Raw genomic sequence first — 17,016 nt, 5'->3', positions numbered from 1 at the left:
CTGATATTAAGTATGTGTCTTTATTATATTTTGTTTTTTAAAAATATATTTTATTAATTTATTCATATTACATCTAAATTGTTATCCCATCCCTTGTATCCTCCCATTCCTCCCTCCCTCCCATTTTCCCCTTACTTCTCCTGTGACTGAGGGAGACCTCTTCCCCCTTTATATGCTCATAGGGTATCAAGTCTCTTCTTGGTAGCCTGCTATCCTTCCTCTGCGAGCCACCAGGCCTCCCTATCCAGGGGGCCAAAGTCAGACCCCACTCTCCACTCAACTGTGGAGAATGTCCTGTCCATTGGCTAGATCTGGGTAGAGGTTTGAAGTTTACTGCACGCATTGTCCTTGGCTGGTGCTATAGTTTGAACAGGACCCCTGGGCCCAGATCCGCCTATCATAATGTTCTTCTTGTAGGTTCCTAGGACCCTCTGGATCCTTCTATTTCCCCATTCTCCCATGCTTCTCTCACCTAGAGTCCCAATAGGATGTCTTTCAAATGCAACAGCTGCCACCTCAGCTGGCTGGGGACCACCTGCACAGGCACTTAGCCAGAAGCCGTGTGAGGCAGTGGTTAGAGCACAGCCTTTGATGCCTGAGGCCTGGGGCACATCCCGATCATCCTTTCACTGTGCAGACAGGTTAATGAACCTCTGCGTGCTTCTCTTTCTTCATCTGTAAGTTGGGGACGAGAATAGGAGTCTGCAGGCGGGGTTAAGGGAGCTCCGGTGAACAGAGTCCAGCACAGACTGAGTGAGTGTCAGGTTCAAAAGAAACTCCAGACAAGTGGTTAGCTGAGGTGCCTATTAGCATACCAAAGCGCATCCTGGCCTCCGGGCCCACCTGGTTCCCAAGCCTCTTCTCCGCTCACCCCCTACCCTACACCTCTCCAGCTCACAGGCTTCCCACCCCACCAACTTCTCACTCCCCCCATATAGCCTTGGCACTTTGGCCATGCTACCTCTTGGTCCCCCCCCCCCCCCCAGTTGTTTCTTTCTCTTCCTCTCCGGCTCTGGACCCTCCCTCCATCCCCTCCACAGTCCTGTCTGCTGGCCATGTTCAAGCTAGGACTTTCTCTTTCTGCTCTGGACTCTTCCGGATGCCTCTGGCTGTGCTCTCCCTCTGCAATAAAAACCTTCCCCTCAACCATACCTTGGAGCAGTCACGTCCTCACTTTACACACAGTTCCCATGTCAACGTCAATTAGTCCCTCTCTCTCTCTCTCTCTTTTAAATTGAGACTTCACAGTCACGTGTATAAAAAATAACATTAAGAATAAGAAGTTATAAAAATCAAATGACTGCAACGGAAACCAAACAATGCTATGGAATTCTGATTAGGATGATGGCAGAGCCCAGCCCAGGAGGCTTATTGTGTGGGAGGCAAGTGTTACTACACTGTGACCTTTCTCCTCAGCTTGCATGGGACTGACAGCTAAGGGGAAAAGAGGAACTTTAAATGCCCTAACAAATCTCCACCCAGCACAGCTGTCAGGGAAGACTGTAGCTGATTAAAGGCTTACAGATCCCTGGGACGGTGCGAGGGTTCATTCTGACACCTTGAGCTTTCCTAGCTCTTGGTCCCAGGACTCTGTGGTTCCCTTCTGATTGAATCGTGGCCGAGAAATCGGGCCACACAAGGACAGGACACAGTCAGTCCCACAGGCCAGCCTCACCGATGCCCCAGAGGCCAACCGGGAGGGGTGTGGCCACCCTGCCAAGCCTGCCAGAGCGGGCGGGGTCTCCGGTTTGGGTGGGTGGGACGATGGGCGGGGCGAGATCACTGAAGGAGACCTAGTGCCTCCTGGGAGTCACCACCAGGCGGGCGGAGGAACCCTGTGCTGCAGCTGGCGGTGAGTGCTTGCTCGCCTCCGTTTCTGTGGTCTGCGGCTGCTCGAGGGTGGGTGGATATGTGGAAAGGAGGGTTTTCTGGGGGGCAGACCGAGGGTTCCCGGGACGCTGTTAGCTAGCTCTGGAGCTGGCCTGGCTGCGCTTCTGGAGGGGACTCTTGTTTCTTCTGGAAGCATCAGCACAATAGATAGGCTGTAAAAGGAATGGGGGCGTCAAGGGGAGCCATGGCAGGCTGTGGTCAGTGACGAGCTGGGCTAGGGCACCACGAAGTCCCCAGGGTCCTTTGACGTCTGAGGGGGCGGGGGAGATTGCGATTTCGGGGTTGCTGGGGCAATGGAGGGAAAACTCGCAGAGGAAGAAAATCCTGGTTTTGGGTCTTAGTGGGAGCTCTTCCTGGCTCAGTTGCCTCTTCTCTGTGGCCTTCAGTTTCTCTGCCTTTAGTCTTCAGAGATAACTGTGGGTTTTGTTTGTTTGTTTGTTTGTTTTTTGTTTTGTTTTGTTTGTGTTTTTTCTTTATTGAGACAGAGTTTCTCTGTGTAGCCTTGGCTGTCTTGGATTCACTTTGTAGACCAGGCTGGCCTTGAACTCACAGCGACCCGCCTGCCTCTGCCTGTCCAAGTGCTGAGATTGAAGGCGTGTGCCACCACCTTCTGGCCAGAGATAACTGTCTAACATCAGCTGCTCCTGCGTGTTTTTATTCATTTGTGAGCATGGAAGTTGGGGTCAAACCCTATTCCTGCCTGGAGAGACCCACACCCACCTGCCCAATGCCTGCCCTGCATTCAGCCTTCGGGCTGGGTTCTCACTTCTCAAGCTAGCTCCCAAGGCTCTGGGTAGCTCCGTAGCTGGCTGAACCTCTGGCTCCTGTGTCTTCTTCAGAACCTGTAGGGTCCTGGCCTGTGGTGAGGATGTTGGCTTTTCTGTGAACTGTGATCTCCCCCAGGATCCCTGTCCTGCCCCATCGTCCACCTGTGCCCTTCTAGTGAGAAAGACCAAAGGGACAGCTCCATTGCCTCTGTTCTGTTCAGTCTGTTGTGAGGCTATTGGGACCCCTGGTTTCCTGGTCATCTGATGCCAGTTGGCCTCCACATGCAGTTCCAAGCTGGCACTGGCTCCATCTTTGCCCCTTCTCCCTCCCGGGTCAGCACTGCAGGGTGGTGTAGTGAGCAGCAGCCTAGTGCTAAAAAGGTGGCCTCTGTGCCAGTTTGGCCAAAGTCTGGGCCGTGGAACTTCTACTCGCTGGTCCCTCAGCCAGCTACCTCGCCAAGCAGTGTGGAATAAACACATCCTTACGCACTGAGACCTCGTCTGTGCCCTGAGTGATGCTCAGGGTTATGGGGAGAGGATCTTCAGCAGTACATCCTACTAACACACGCAGTCTCGGGTGACAGAAGGGGGGTGGTGATGAAGGCTGGGACAGAGCTTGGGGACTACAGTTTCACATAGCATAGGGAGGGCCCTCTGAGATAGTAACCACTGAGCAAGGAGGTCTTAAGGAGGTGATGGGCAAGTCATGTGACCATCTGGGGCCCAGAGAATGCCCTGTGAGCCGAAAGCTTACGCAAACACAGGAACTTGACAGACCAGAGGAAGCCTTTCTTTTTCTAAGAGTGAGGAGCAAGCCAGGGGCACAGCAGTATGGGAAGGAGTAGGATGGGGTTGGGGTTGGGGTGGGAAGGTGGGGTGGAGGAGGGGGGGGACTAAGAGGAAAGAGGTGAGAGCTGAGGTCTCTTGTATTGGGCTTAAGGTTGCTATAAGAGCTTTTAGCTTGACTGTGATGGGCCCCGCTGGTGGGCTGTGACCAGATAAGGCTCCTCATCTGGCTTAGGGGTCTGGGAGGCTCATCTAGTTGTGAGGCTGAGATTGGCCTACGGGGGTAGGGGTGGGGGGTGGGGTTCATGGTAGATGAGGGAACTATGAGGGCGCTATAGAGCTTACATCGCAGTATATAGAGAGAGAACCTTCGGCTTTCAAACTTGGGCTCTGTGGAAGGTCAGGTGGATGGTCCCGGCTGCATGAGAGAGGCAGAGTCAAGGATGGCTGTCGGGGTGTGGGGCTGCCTTTACCTGAGAGAGGAGCTGTTAGGAGGGAGATCCAGTGATTGGTTCTGTGTGTGTCTGCGTTTGGAGATACTGGTAGGCACCACATGGTGTTGACTTAGTGTCCAGATTTGGCAGGAGCATTTCAGGTGTTGTTATCACACAGTTGGGAATTAAGCCCGTGGCCAGGACGCGGCAGTGATTCATTCAGTTCCGGGGCGAGGGTAGTGTGTGACTAGAAACCAGCTTTGGTGGGGTGGGGGTGGGGTGGGGGCAGAATAGATAGAAAGAAAGGCTCCTAAGTGGGGAGGAAGATCAGAGAAATCCTTCATGGCCTCGAGAGACGTGCCCCAAGGTGGAGGGCGAACGGGTAGAACAAACGCCCTTGACAAAACAGAACAACAGAAGCCATGTTTGCGTTCTCGCTGGCAGTGGGTTGGGACTGGGAGGAGAAGGGGCGGGCGTGGGGATGGCAGTTCAGCCCCAGATGAAGACAGAAGTGAAGGATGAATTAGTCTGTTTGTTCCCTGATGGGAACTGGTCCCTGGGGATTGACTCGGGTGGGAGGAAGAGGATGGTTTTGGGTGCCCCAGGGAAAGCTTGGCCAGCCAGGACCAGGGCAGCTCTACACTCCTCCGCATGCGGCTCTGTCTTCCTCTCCCATCTGCTGGAGGCCTGGGGCACTGCAAGGAGATTTCCACTCTTGAACAAGGTCCTCAGTTGGGAATGTCAGGAAAACTTGGGTACCTGTGAGCCTGGAAAGAAGGAGGTGCTATGGCATGGGGGTGAGTGGGTGGGATTAGGGGTGAGAGGGGCCTTTGTAGGTACCCTTGACCCTTTTTGGGTTTCACCTTGCAGAGCCTAAGAGCAACTCCAAGGTTGCACTAGCTAGACATAGATCTAGATAGATATGGCAGGAAGACTGAGCAGTGTGTTTAGCCTAGAGAGGGCAAATCTGACCAGAACACACGAACAGGATTCTTTTTTATTTTATTTTATTTTATGTATATGAATGCTCTGCCATCATGTACACCTGTATGTCAGAAGAGGGCATCAGATCACATTATAGATGCTTGTAAGCCACTGTGTGGTTGCTGGGAATTGAACTCATGACCTCTGGAAGAGAAGACAGTGACAGTGCTCTTAACTGCTGAGCCATCTCTCCAGCCCGCATGAGCAGGATTCTAGGACTAACTAATGAAGAACTTCCTCAGCTGGTCAGGAGGATGGTATCAAGCTCAGATTTTCTTTTCCAGCTGCTTAAGATGAGATAGGAAAATGGCTTACTCAGAGGCAGGAGGCTGGCCGAATTGGTCGTTGGGGATATGCCTTGTTTTGTGGTCTGCAGGAGACTGGCAAAGTGGGACTTTCCAGCTGTGGGTGGGAGGCAGAGGACCAAACCACACGGCTTTCCTGCCTCACCCTGCCTGTGTCCACCCAACTGATGAGGTCATTGTCTGGGTGTGAATGGTTTGGGTATCCGGCAGGCTCTTGGCATATCCGAGCGAGAAGGGCTTCTGTTCCCTCGCAGTTCTTCATAGCTGGGTAAACAGATTGATTGGAGACATCTCACGTTGCCAGGGTCTTTGAGTGAAAGCCAGTGTAGACGTACCAACTTTTGTGCCAAGAGCTAGCAAGTTGTGGGTGCTGGTCTGCCAGCTCAGGCTTCCTGCTCAGGCTTTGGGGATTTCCCCCTAGGGCCAGTCAGCTGGATCAGGGACTGCCTGTGCAGTGCCTCTGGGCTTTATTTTTATTTTTTTATTTTTTGGCTCCTGTGCTTTGCAGAAGAAGGAAGCATTAAGTGTCACACACCCAGCAACTTGGAGGTAAAGTGAGCTGGGCCATCTCATCTCAGCATTTTTCACCCTCCATAACTTCCTGGCTGCACCTCAAGCTTAGGGCCAGTGTGCTGACCTTGCCTCTGTGCTGTTGTCTGACTAGGAAAGGCCAGTGGTTAGTTTCGTCAGCCCCAGGCTTTTAACCTGCATGTTAGTAATGTGGTGCTGAGTTAGAAGATCGCCCCCAGAGCATTCTAGCTCCAGACCTCCTTGGATGGGCTCGGAGTTAACATCTCCAAGGCCTCAGTGAGCCCAGTACTGGGCAAGCTTAGGAGTATGAGAATGAGGGAGACCCAGCCTGCCTGTGGGCCTGCCATAGAGGTAAGACACTGCTGTCTAAAGGAAAGACCTGGGCTCCCCAGGCCATTTCCAGCTGCCCCTCTCCTCTCCAGGAGCATCTTAGAAAGTCCCAGATTTTGAAAGGAAGCCTTTGTTCTGCTTCCTCGTGCCTGTACTCTTTCACTTTTGTTTTCTCTGGGCGCAGCCCCAGCCCTTGTTTTGGACAGTGGCTACTGCAAACTGGCCCACTGAGATTTTCTCTGCTGCTCAGGGGTCTCCATGACTGAAACTCGTGATGGCCCCTTCTGAAGTCTGAGCTCAGCACTAGCTGCTGAGAGTGACAACCAGGCAGTATGCAAAGGCCTTTGGCCAGGGGTGTGTGTGTGTGTGTGTGTGTGTGTGTGTGTGTGTGTGTGCGCGCGCGCGCATATGTGTATGTTGCTGTCAGGGGCCACTATACCAGTGGGCTCCCAAACAACTCTGTATGCTCCCTGTGGGCCCGTGGAAATACCAAAGAGAAGCGACAAAGATTTGCATCAGGCAAGGAGTCCCACTGCTTGGGTTTAAACCCCAGCCCTGTCTTTCCCAGCTATGACAAGTACCTACAAAATCCTTTGCCCGTGTGCCTCAGTTTCCCTCTTGGTAGCTGGGGCTAGCCACAGAACCTGCTTTCTAGCAGTTGGGGGAGAAATGAGATCTCCAGTAAGGGGTGTAGGGTGTACTTACTTAAGGGATCCAGTGGTTCCAAAGCCGTGTGACTGGGTGTGGCCGCTGGAAGAGCCTGTCACCCTGCCTTGGAGGGAGATGTTCTCCAGGAGACTGCTTCTCTTGCCAGCTCTGCCTTGTGAAACTTCCTGAGGTGGAAAGCAAACATGGGTATGGGGGCCCAGGGCCTTGAGGATTTAAATGCCTGGCTGCTTTAAACTCTTGAGAACTGCAGCTATCTTGATATCCCAGGGCCACATTTTGCGGGGCACTTAGACTGGAGAATGCCTGAGCATGTCTAAGTATGGCCCGGTAGGACTCACCATAGGTTGCTCCTACAGCCCAGCCTGGCTTCTAGAGAAGTCGTTTCCTGACCTCTGAGCTCCACAGCCTGGCTTCTCAAGCAACTGTTTCCTGACCTCTGACCTCCTCAGCCTGACTCCTAGAGAAATTGTTTCCTGACCTCTGACCTCCCCTGCTCTCTTACAGGTCGTATGACATGTGCTCCCAGGAAGACTTCCAGGCACAGAGGAGCCAGCTGGTGGCACTGTTGGTCTCAGGGTCCTTGGAGGGCTTCGAAAGCATCTTGGACTGGCTGCTGTCCTGGGATGTGCTGTCCTGGGAGGACTACGAGGGCCTCAGCCTCCCTGGCCAACCTCTCTCTCATTCTGCCAGGCGCCTGCTGGACACAGTGTGTAACAAGGGCGCTTGGGGCTGCCAGAAGCTCCTTGAAGCTATCCAGGAGGCCCAGTCCAACAGCCACACCTTTGAACTGCATGAGTCCTGGGACCCTCACTCCCTTCATCCAACCAGAGACCTGCAGAGTCACAGGCCAGCCATTGTCCGGAGACTCTACAACCATGTAGAAGCCGTGCTGGAGCTGGCAAGGGAGGGTGGACTCCTGAGCCAGTATGAATGTGATGAAATCAGGCTGCCAATCTTCACGTCCTCCCAGAGGGTAAGCTGTGACCTGTGATAGCGGAATCCACAGCAGCAGGCTGCCTAGTCACAATGACTGCGGCACTTGCGGAGTTAGCCCCATGGGATAACACGGGTCAGTGGGGTTTCCCAGGCAGAGTTGGCCAGGCAGGACAGAGAGGTTCTGTGGCTTGTGCCAGCAAATCGCTTTTGATGGGGATGGCTGTGGTATGTGACAGCTCAGGGCTTGGTCTCAGCAGCCAGAATGATGCGGTTCAAGGCCAGTTGTGTGTGACTGGATGTTTCTGTATAGAAGCGCTCTCTCTCTCTCTCTCTCTCTCTCTCTCTCTCTCTTTCTCTCTCTCTCCCCACCCCCCACCCCCCTCTCTTCCTCTCTCTCCTTGTTTGCAGTGTTGAAGCCTTTTTGCTCTATCCCTGTCTTACCCTCTTGTAGGTACTTTCTAATCCTATTTTATTTTCTTTGAGTTTCCTTAACGCCTCTCCCTCCATTCCAAACCCCTGACCCTAAGTAGGAGAGAAAGAAGGTTAGAAGGGACAGGGGACATAGACCTCTTTAGACTTAGTTCCAGCTGGTTGTCCGGGTTTGGGTTGTTGGGTTCTTTGGGGGCAATACCAATCTCAGTTGTCAGGATATCTAGTAGCCCAGCAACAGCAAACGACAAATGCAACAGGATGAACAAGCGGCCTTCCTCCTCCTCCTCTTCCTCCAAGCCTCTTCCTCTCTCTGGGCTCTAGTATTTATACTCCCCCAGAGTCCTCAGAATCCCACTAACTCCAACTGGCAAAACCCATGCCCTTCTCCAAGCTACACAAGGCAATTATAAGATGTGGCGGAAACCAAGGCAGTCCCATATCCTACACCTGGAATTAAAACAAAAAATATTTACATATCATAACTGAGTTTATAAAGACACCAAAACTTTCCTCTACATTTCTTCCTTTTTAGTCTTTAAAAAAAAAACAAACGACTTTTCCCCCCCTCTAATATGAAAGAGTCTTGTTGTTGCTTTCCTAAATGGAGACTATCAATGAACCAAATACTTTTGTACTCAATAGTCTCTTCTACATCCCAGTAACTCTCCGTTGCTTTTGTCTGGAACGGCTCATAATTTTTTGCTGCTGAGCCTTGAGCTAGGACTCCAAAGCTGCTTCCTTATGGCCAAGAGGTCACCCCCTGTGTCCCTCTTGGGCCTTCATTCACTAGTTGATGATCTCTTTTACCACAGCATCCACAAACCCCAAGAAGCTTAGGCATTCTTGCAGAGAACCCAGTGCTGGCAGAAAGTACCATACTTCTCAGAGTTTACACACTGGCCTTTTTTTTTTTTTTTTTTTTTAAGCTCTGAGTCTTTTAGTGGCTTTGTCACAATTTCTTTTCGAATGACCGAATTTACCACAATCGAAGCACTGAACATTTTGATATCTACAGCTTTTAGTGGCTGCTGGGGAAGCTAATAGTGGTAACCTCTAAACTGGAGGCTACTCCCTGGCAGCTCAATTTGCTCAAGATTAACCCTTTCTCTTGAACCGGGCTGTTTCTCTTTAACCCTTTCGCCCTGTATGGCTTTCTGCTCTTTCTGGCTTTCTGCTCTTTCTGGCTTCCCAACCTGCTCAGAGGCCGAGGGAACTTGACAACAAAAGTGCATGGAGCAGGGCAGGTGGCACTTTTGGGACCCTCTGGCTCTCAGTTCCCAGACCTGAACCTTCTTGTTCTCCCTGTTCCAGCCATGCTGTTCACTTCCCAAGCGCTCCCATCTCTACCGCAAACTCCCTACTTGCACAGCCAGCTCTGTAATCCTTTCAAAAACAAGATAATTGAGCGGCACTTCCGGTTTTCCTATTTCATGCATTTTTTTTTTTTTTTGTTTCTTGTACCCCTCCATATCCACTCATGAGTTTTCCAACTGTTCAACCATTCTTCCAAACTTTCTTGAAATGAAATACAGGAAGAGGACTAAACAAAACCCGAAAAATCCCCTCTGGAAGCAGAGTAGGAGAGAACCCAGTGGCAGCAGCTGCAGGAAACCTTTGGCTCATATCCTCAGACAGTACATTCCTTCCTTCCTACCCTGCCGTCTCCTCTAAGGGATTAGAAACCAGATCTTCCATTATTCCAAGCCCTATGTCTGTGTGCCACTGGGTAGACTCTAGTTTTTAAACTTTTATTTTATTTGGGGTTCCTTATCACCTCCTCCTCCCTTCTCCCTTCCAACACCCCAACACCAGGTAGAAGAAAAAGATGGTTAGTGGGGAGATGGGGGGCATAGTTCTCTTTTGCTACTTCACGCTGGTTAGGGTTCTTGGGGGGGCAAAGTCCAATCTTCATTTCAGGAGATCCCCAACTTCTCATCAAACTGCATCAACAGCAACCAGGAGCAGCAGGGGGCAGCACCAGCAGCCGCCTTCTTTCTGTCTCAGAGCCCACAACTCTCCTCTCTCTTGTCTCTGGCTTTCTTCCTTCCTTCCTTTCTTTCTTTCTTTCTTTCTTTCTTTCTTTCTTATTCCCTCTCCAGAGTCTTCAGAATTAAATTATCTGCAGCTGACCCTCTCAGAGCTCGCACGAGGCAAAGAGTCTGCTGCTGTGGGCAATCTGAATCAGCCCCATAGCCCACACCTGGGATTAAAACAAAAACGTGTTTACATGACATAACTGAGCTTTTAAAGACAGCAAACCTTTCCACTAGACCCTCTGGCCTTCATTTCTCCCACCCCAGTCTGCAGGATGCTGTTATTCCGATGTTCCAGGTTTTGGGAAGAGCTCTCTGATAACTCATGTGTCAGTCAGAGATGTGCCTGGAAAGCCCTGTTGTCATCACCCCTGCTTGCTGTCATTTCTGCTGAGTGGCTCTCTGTGCTCACAGACTTTTTATTGCTGTCTGCTTTAAATCAACAGCTCAGTGGAGAATAATTCTGCACTACATTAAATCTGAATTTAGTAGCATAGCCACTCTGTGCCAATATAGTTTAAATGCCCACCTAGGATTTCAGATATGAAATTGTTTTAGAATGGGGGAGCTAACTGCCCCTGAAATGCAGTGGCTTAACAGAAACTGCAAGGACAGAAAAGCGTCGCTGAGTATTTCTGAAACTTCTATTTTCCTGAACATGGTGGTCCACAGGCTGTCTGTAAAGCATGGGAAATAATAACATTCCACTTTACAGTTTCGGGAAATTAGCAGTGGGCTTTGACCTTTACTTATCCAGAATCTAAGAGGTTTACCGTATGCCAGGTTCTATGCTAAAGTGTACAGTGGTGAGAGCTTTGCTTGTGATCGATGTTTGGTCAGTACTTGTTGATGAAATAAATAGGCGTATGTTTTGGTGTGAGGATGGGAGGGTCAGACTTCACGTGAGTTTGGGTAAGCATAGGATGAGATAGTTGCAGTGAGAATCTCTGTTTTCAGTGTTGCTTTCAAGCTGCTCAAAGTGGTTAAGTCTTTACAGAACATGCATGACTTGGGCCTTCTCATTACTGCACGTGGGGCCTGAAGGTATGCCCCAGTGTACCCTTCAAAAGCACATGATTTGTTGTCCCTCCTTGGTGACCCCTGTGACTGGTTGTGGGGATAAAAATCAGTTCACCTAGAAGTTACCAGACTGTAGCTCATCACCTTTGATCTAGTTAGAGTTCAGCAATATGTCACCAGAGGGATTCTCTGAAGGATTTGAATAAGGCAGCTTAGATGCTTAGGCCCCAGAGGAGATGGGAGAATTAGTAACAAAAGTAATTAATGCCAAAGTAGGTAGACTGTCTAAGAAAAGATAATGGGATAACTCTCGGGCCAAAGACACAATCAATGGGTGTCTGTAGGTGCCCAGGAAGAAACAGAAAGGAGAGCGTGGTCTAACCCAGATCTATGGGATGCAGCAGGACAGAGCAGGCTTTAGCCTACTGGAAGGAACAAAGGCAGGATTTCAGTGAGCAAAGACTCCATCCCAAGAAAGAACTAAATGGCCCAGATGCCTTTAATCCTAGCACTCTGAGTTTCAGGCCAGCTAAGGCTACGTAGTTAGATCCTGTGTCAAAAGAAAGAAAGGAGAGAAGGAAGGAAGGAAAGAAGGAAGGAAGGAAGGAAGGACTGCAAAGTGGACTGCAAAAACCAACACTGAAGATGGCGGAGTGAGCTGAGAGATGGTGCAGTGGAAAGGACAGTGGGTAGCAGATCTGAGAGTTTTGAGGGGACAAATGGGCCCCAGGGCCTGAAGTTAACTGATTAGAACTGACTTTTCCTTAGTTCCCTTCAGCTCTGGCTTTCTGGGATCTCTGGCTTTCTTTCTCTCAGTGGCTCAATTTCTGGCTCAGTGGAGATGGCATTTATGGTATATCCAGCTAGTGTGTCTCTAGCATTAATGTGTAATTTCTTTTTAAAAATATATTTTATTTATTTATTTTATGCACATGAGTGTTCTAGCTGCATGTACACCTGCATGTCAGAAGAGGCCATTAGAGGATAGAGATGGTTGTGAGCCACCATGTGGTTGCTGGGAATTGAACTCAGGACCTCTGGAAGAGCAGACAGTGCTCTTAACCTCTGAGCCATCTCTCCAGCCCCAATGTTTAATTTCTTTATAGAGGTGGCTATCGTTGCTTGAAGGTTGGGAACTGAACACATGTTGTGGAACGAAGCAGAGTGCACGTTAAAGGGCTTCCTTTGCCCCTGCTTCCAGGGAAGGGTGCACGCTAGGTGCTGGGCAGCCTTTTCTCTAGTGGCAGTTAAGCCCTGCTACATCCTTCCAACAGTGAGGGGTGTGCTTGTTGAGAACACATGGCCCATTTGGGAAAGGATAGCTAGGAACAGAATCCCGGTCTGGTCTGTTTCTCCGCAAGGCGTGTGCACTTCCCTGTATGTCCTAAGATGTGAGAGCTTTGTGTAATTTTGCTCAGTTGGGGATAACAGTTGTTGGGAAACCTCAGGCTGGTAACACCAACTGTGATGCCAGCTGTCGTCTGTGTGACTCATGCAGATGCCAAAGCCAGCGGGGCTGAGGTTTCAGCCTGTGCTCTGACTTGCTTGCTCCTGTCATAGTACCAACTTAAGACAGTTTTAGATAGGGAAATGTACTATGCCTACAAAACAGTGTATGGGTCTCATATGTCTAGGGTAAGAACTTCCCCACATCCAGGTGAAGAAACAGCAGTATTGGTACCCTGTCCTTCGGGTGTGACCGGTAGAGGCAACCAAAGATCTGACACGTTGGTTAATCATTCCTTTGCTTTCTCGATGGTTTCTGTGTCTTTTGCAAGAAATTTCCAATTCGTATATTTTATTTAAAAGAAAAACAAACAAAGTAGCCAGCTAAACATAATTGTGTAGGGAAACAGCAGCATTGCCTTTTCTTCTTAGATGGACGCTCCCAGGTCTGGGGATGTGGCCTAACTTCTCCTTCCTTGGGCGTCTATCGGGGACCTTCCAGTAGGTCAGTGAAAAGATCATTGATGAGCTTGGGGGAAATCCCGGTCTTGTGACATTGCTGACTCCCAGCGCAAAGCTTTAAACTTTCAAGTTGCCTTCCCACTAATTTCTGATCTCCCATATTTGACACCCTCTTTGGGCATAGGCAAGCCTGGGGTGTCTGTATTATTATTAAAAAGAGAGGTTTTGAAGCCTGAAAACTGTGAAATCTGTCTACTGCGCCCTCTACCGTAGATGGTCAGAAAATGGTAGTGTTTACACCTGTAGAACTTTTCCTCTTGGGTTTACCGAGTTCCTCAAATAGAAAGCTTCTTGCCTGTGGTAAAGGTCTGATGGTAGAGGTCTGGGAACCTGGAGGATGAGTGGTCTGGGTAGTGGCAAGGTAGCCTTGGCATTCATTTTGCACATAGTCATTTAAACCCTGGCTTTGAGGTGTGGCAACCACTTTTTAGCCGTGGCTGGGTTCTCCCAGTCCTGGGGTCCTCTCTTATCCTTTCAGAATGCAGATCTCCAGACTGCATGGCAGATAGGGGTAGTGAGTGGCTAGTTAGGGTTTGGAGTGGGGAAGAAAGCCTGGTGATCTATGTCATAAGTTCTTTGACTTGTTCCTTGTCTTCATTGTCTCTCTGTGTTACAGACGTATTTGATGCTGCCATGCCAGAGTTGTTGGCAAACTGTAGGGTGCACACAATGTGCTTTTTAACAGCAACTTTCAGGTCTTAGGACTTAGCTTTCAGGAGCCTTCCACCATCCGTGTATCCACCCACCCATCCACCCGCCCATCCATCCATCCATCCATCTATCTGTCCACCCATCCATCCACCCATACACCCATGTATTACATCCATCCATCCATCCATCCATCCATCCACCCACCCATGTATCCCACCCATCCATCCATCCATTGAGTCCTTTCCTCTGTCATCGGGATTAACTCAGTGAACAAGATAGAAAACCTTGTTGTGGAGATGTTCACACCTCACCTGGGGACAAACCATAGCAGAAGGAAGAAAATCACCGAGTTCGGAAGGTGCCCCATGCAGTGGAAGAATTAGTAAAGGAGTGGAGTCCATCTGTTGAGAGTTGCCAGGGTGTGAAGTAGTGACTTGACCTTCAGGTAGGGTTGTTAGAGAAGGTAGAACCTGAGAGAAGACTTAAGGTGGGTGAGAGAATTATCCAGCTGCCAGTTGAGGTTAGCACTCTAGGCAGAGATGCAGTTAAAACAAAGTCTTGAAGTAGGAACATACTGAGCACGTTCATTTTTGTTTTGTTTATTTTGTTTTTCTAGACAGAGTTTCTCTGTGTAGCCCTGGCTGTCCTGGACTCACTTTGCAGACCAGGCTGGCCTCGAACTCATTTTGCCTGCCTCTGCCTCCCAAATGTTGGGATTAAAGGTGTGCACCACTGCGCCTGGCTAGCATGGTCACTAAATGAAAGAGAGGCCAGTGCTAAGTGGGGCATTCAAGGGGAAGAGGGCATTCAAGTCCAGATGAGATGCAGTCTGGGTTCACGTGGTCTCAGGCAAGGATGCTTGTCTAGTTTGGATCGTGAGAGCTTACCGTTGGACTTGGCCTCTACTAGTAGAAGGCCATAGCTGGGAGGTTTGTGCTAGGGCTGTGTGGGCTGACTAACATGTGAGGAACTCGCCTCTGACTATGAAGCAAGCACTCTCCTCTGACTATGGTGCTAGGGATGGGCTGTAGGCAGGGACAGTGTACAGATTGGCAGTTATGCAGTTTCTAGGTGAGCCACAGTGTGCCTTGGAGCAGGACAGCAGTAGGGTTCAGGTATTTACAGGGCTCCGTAGCTTGCACACATCAGCTCCTTGGGTGACTGCTGAGCACTGCTACCACAGCTGGACCACACCTGGACTCTAAATGTACCAGCTGTGGAAGACTTAACAGGAAAGAAAAAAAAAAAGGCAACACATTTCACTATTTTTTATGTTGACGGCGTGTTGAAATGGCAATATTTTGGATGTCGTGTCTAAGCGTGATCTGTGACTAAATTCACCTCTTACTTGTCACCGAAGAATGTGGCAGTTAGAAGACGTCAGTGCACATCTAACTGGCTTGTATGCTTTGGACTCTGTTTCTGTTGGACAACTTGATTCTGGTACTTTGAAGGTGGAGCCCACAGGATGTGTTGATGAAGTGCGGAGAAGGGACTGCAAGGTGACTTCAGGCATTGGGCTGAACAGCTAGAAGAATGGAGGAGACTTGAGCAGAGATGAGGAAAGGTGTGTGCGTGCGTGCGTGCATGCGTGCGTGCGTGCGTGCGTGCATGCGTGCGTATGACACATTTAAGTGGAGGAAGAAAATGAGCAGTTGAGTGTTCAGGTCCCAGACTCAGGGGACAGCTTAGGGTGGAGGGAAAGTGGGTTCTGCCTAGAGAGAGAGAGAGTTTCCGCATTCAGGCCACGGGACGTGGTGCGGCCCCTGCCTTCCAAGAGTCTATAGCTTCCCAAATCAGTTTTTGTTCTTGTACATTGGTGGGTCTATGTATTTATTTAGTTTGTCTCGTTTTCCTCACGTTTAGCTACTCATTCTTTCAGTGGGTTTTGAGAGGGAGCCAGGTTGTGTGTGTGTTTGTTTCACCATCCACGCCTGCGTCATCTTTGTTTGCTAAACGCAGACGGTAGCGCAGTTGCTTTTCTGGGCTCTCATTGTGATAGAAGAAGGCTCTGTAGAAATGGTATTATTGTTGGTGTTTCAGATGTTTTTGGAGTTTTAGAACACTTGCATAAACAATGGCTACCTTGGCAACCCGACCCATGTCTAATGACAGCAATCATTTATATTTCATAAACGCATGGCCTGAAGGTAATTTTATACAACGGTTCAAGTTTCCATTTGTGGCATTGTGTCAATACTCAAAAGGTTTCAGGCTTAAGGGCATCTGGATCTGGGGTCTTCAGATTAGGAATGTTCAGCATTTAGTGGAAACCTTCCAACATCGCGCCTCCTCCATCAGCCTTCTTGGGAAAAGTAACGGCCTTTTCTTCATCTGTAGGCAAGGAGGCTGCTTGATCTTGCCACAGTGAAGGCGAATGGGCTGGCTGCCTTCCTTCTCCAGCACACCAAGGCATCGTCAACTTCACCGTGCCTGCCTTATGAGGGTATGTATGTGTCCCTTAACCAGAAAACAAGAGGAAGTCAACACAGACTCCTGTTTAAAGAGCAAAGCACACGGCAGTTAGCATCTGCGGATTGCTGCATAACTTCCCCCAGACTCCGTTCCCCCCATTTGAAGCCTAGCAGCTACCTGACTCATTCCACGGTAGCGAAGGTCCAAGGTACCACAGCCTAGTGGCTTTCCCCCTTTCGCTGTTCCCTAGACTACTCGGTGATCACTGGAGCCACGGTATGTGGGGAGTGCCAGCTGTGAGTTCAGCTCGCTGCATCCCACACCAGGCACAGATGGGGCTGGGATCTCTTGATCTGTAAAACCTGGTTTCTCACAATCTGGAATTCATAACCAGGCAGACTTAGGGAATGCAGTCTCACCCATGTTTATACTCACCTGGTGAGTAGCGAGAGAGGCCTGGCTGAGACATCCCAGGCAGCCTGCTATGTACTTTATGGGCATTCTCTGCCATTTACCAACAGTCCTGAGAAGTGAGCATTGCAACGTTCCATTTTACAGATGGGAAAACTGAGGCTTGAATGGCAAGGAACAGGAAGATGGGTCTGACTGTAGTGTCTTTCTATGCTTGGGAGAAGAAATCATCCATTGCAGAGAGGATACAAGCCTGGTCCTCTCCCAGTCTTGTTCCCTGGTGACTGAGAAGGAAGCCAGTGTGGACTGAAGGTCCATGAACTCTGTGCCCAGAGCTAACAGATGGGATTATCATTCTGGCCCTGCCCTCTGTGCAGAAGCAAGCCTGTGGGCTTGATGGATGGAGGCCTGTGTTTGGTACTCAGGTGTATACTATTTCATATGAGAACAGGAG

At 49.8% G+C, this 17,016-nt stretch overlaps 1 protein-coding gene across 3 annotated transcripts in view; it reads left to right on the top strand.

Moving 5' to 3' along the window:
• The first annotated feature begins 1,801 nt into the window (after positions 1-1,801).
• NOD2 (nucleotide binding oligomerization domain containing 2) overlaps positions 1,802-17,016 on the top strand; it is a 38,606-nt gene continuing 23,391 nt past the window's right edge. For 2 of the 3 annotated variants that reach the window (XM_084757131.1, XM_084757129.1), the window contains exons 1-3: positions 1,802-1,852; positions 7,201-7,669; positions 16,077-16,182. In XM_084757131.1, the coding sequence (XP_084613257.1) occupies positions 7,211-7,669; positions 16,077-16,182 (565 nt within the window). In that variant the 5' untranslated portion in view covers positions 1,802-1,852; positions 7,201-7,210. Of the gene's footprint in view, positions 1,900-7,200; positions 7,670-16,076; positions 16,183-17,016 lie in introns of all 3 variants that reach the window. The other variant, XM_084757130.1, reaches the window with a different exon arrangement.

Source organism: Acomys minous, assembly GCF_964271855.1.
Source record: "Acomys minous genome assembly, chromosome: 14".
Classification (NCBI taxonomy): Eukaryota; Metazoa; Chordata; class Mammalia; order Rodentia; family Muridae; genus Acomys; species Acomys minous.
Note: the sequence above shows the minus strand (reverse complement) of the source record. Positions and strands in the feature narration are given on the sequence as shown.